Source organism: Montipora foliosa, chromosome 5 (assembly GCF_036669935.1).
Source record: "Montipora foliosa isolate CH-2021 chromosome 5, ASM3666993v2, whole genome shotgun sequence".
Lineage (NCBI taxonomy): Eukaryota > Metazoa > Cnidaria > Anthozoa > Scleractinia > Acroporidae > Montipora > Montipora foliosa.
Window position 1 is genome coordinate 38,544,715 of NC_090873.1, and position 2,500 is coordinate 38,547,214.

The window sequence follows — 2,500 nt, forward strand, 5'->3', positions numbered from 1 at the left end:
GACACGATCGAAACAAAGTTTTGTTGTTGATCTAAGATAATCTTACATGGCTAACTGACAAACTGAAAGAATGCACAGTAATGTTACCTGAATTATTGTTGTCAGCAATTGTCGCACCGTGTCCACTACTTCCTCCTGACCATGACTTGTACCCAGGTCTCCCCGATGTAGATGTAGATGCGTCACATCCAGCATATCTTGATTTCATTGCTTCGATGCCTCCTCCTCCTCCAGCTACAATCAAAGTTGTGTTGCTTCCTCTTACCACATATGTTCCACCACCACCCCCGGCAGTGGTAGAAACATTGTTAATCCCGCCTTCTTGACCAACAAGTATTTTGATTGTTTCTCCTTTCACCAAGCTAAAGATTCCTCTCATTCTGGCACCTCTTCCTCGGTACTGACGACTATTATTGTATTGATCGTACCCCCCTGTAGCTCCTATTGCTTCTATTTTGTAGGCAGCAGTGTAAGGAACAACCCAATGTTGTATACCGCTGACCAGTGTAACCTGGCCATCGTGATCCTGACCACTGTAGTAGCCATTAAGCGAACTTGGACCCATTCTTCCTTTTGCTCCAAGATTTGTGAAGACAGCCTTAAGTGCTGCATAACAACGACAGAGCAATACCGAATTAAGCAAGTGATTAGAAATTAAACCTCATTATCACAGTGAACTATGCAACTTAAGCAGTTGCAGAGAAGCCTAAAATCAAACAGGCAGTACAATTGGGCTTTGCCTATTGGCATGCAGTGAAGCTTCCCAAGGAGAGTTCCCTATGATTATGTCGGTGTTAGTAGCTTTTTATAAAATAAAATAAAAACCATACGTTATTTAAATAACCTTTACCCTGTAACTTCTCCATTGTAGCTTCATAAGTTCATTTGGAGGTGCATCATTCCAATTAACCTGTATCCTAGAAATACAAACTCTTGCGGGAGACCGATGCCTGAGATCACGCAAAAATTTGTTCTTCCGATTCTTGCGTTGTAAACTTGTTTGTAGTTTTGATTAAAACGCTCCAAAAGCGAATTTTATCTTTTAAAAACTAATTCCAAGTTAATATTTTCATGTTTTATTTTGTTCAGTTTAATGCGAGTACTGAAAATGCAGTCCTGAAAAGCTCCGTCGTCTTTTGTCTGCCCTTGGTTTCGTCAATAAGTCCTTTATATGGTGCCGATAGTAGTTGGCAACGGTTCAGTGGAGTTTTTTCTAAGTTTGTAAACAAGTCCCGTGTAGCACCGCTTTTACGCCGTGTTGTTTTGCAGATTGCGCAACAGGATGTTCTGAAGAACGTGCCGCACTTACTGGACGGCGACCGTTTTTTTCTCTTTAATCCAAGAATGAAATAGACTGTTCTACAGCTCTGTGCTCAGTTGCCAGGCGTTTGAATAAAACCGATACTGGCGTTGACCTTTCTTTGATACAAGCCTCATTGCTTTTCTTATGTAAATTATCCAAGAACGTAAATTCAGGAAATTAAAGATATTGTTGAATATAACCCTTTTTAATCGATTAACCTCGTATCGGTACAAAATTTTCCATCGCTTGTAAGTCCATCATTGCATAAACACTATAAGATCCTTTGTTATTATGGCATTCAGCTTTGACGTGATAAGGCGAAGACGCTGCTCTGCATTCGTTAATATCCACCAGACAGATGTAATAACGTTACACGTGGGACAGTATTAGAGAGGCTCCTCTGTATATTAGAAAATGAAATTCACCATTTTTAAATAAAATCTGTCAATTTTATTATTGTTGTCTTAAAACAGGGCCGTAAGAGACACCAATGATAGTGGCATAGTGAGAAGTAGTCTTCCATTTAAAGATCAAGTGGCTGCCAATGCGGTCCAGAAACAATTACGCGATCTTAGTAACAAAATTGGTTTTACAGTACAACCGGTTTTCGTCAGAAAAAAGAAATGCCGCAAGGTCTTAAACGCAAAGAAATTAAGCCATCAGTTGTAAATCGGCAATGTGTTGTTTATTATTTGAAATGTGATCTGTGCGATGTAGATTATGTTGGGTATACAGCCTCCGCCAAGGCAACGCGTTGCTCAACACAAAAATTCGGCTATAACCTGCAGTTATACATTTCTCTCAGTGTCAACTGTATTTAGACCGAGACACTATACTGAAATCAAATCAAACCAAGTTAATTAAAACCATATCATAAGATGGTTTTTGAGGAGAGGGGAAAACCGGAATACCCGAAGTAAAAAAAAAACCTCTCGAAGCAGAGCAAAGAACTTGCAACCTCTACCCAAGTGTGACACCGAGTCTAGGAATCAAAACCAGGCCACATTGGTAGCCTCCAACCGCATTGGTGGGAGGCTAGTGCTCTCCTCAATGCACCATCCTACTTTTTATCTTATTCTAGACAACAAATATTCTGACAATGTGAGCGTCAACTCCTAGAAGATCTCATTAATATCCATTCTACATCATTTTGCAAAATGTGCATGTGATGCAATAGATCACATTTGCGGAGCTGAA

General features: G+C 39.9%; 1 protein-coding gene across 1 annotated transcript in view; it reads right to left on the reverse strand.

Moving 5' to 3' along the window:
• LOC138004092 (uncharacterized) overlaps nucleotides 1-2,500 on the reverse strand; it is an 888,878-nt gene that overhangs the window by 18,999 nt on the left and 867,379 nt on the right. Inside the window, exon 17 of the mRNA XM_068850495.1 lies at nucleotides 88-606. Within this exon, the coding sequence (XP_068706596.1) occupies nucleotides 88-606 (519 nt within the window). The remainder of the gene's footprint in view (nucleotides 1-87; nucleotides 607-2,500) is intronic.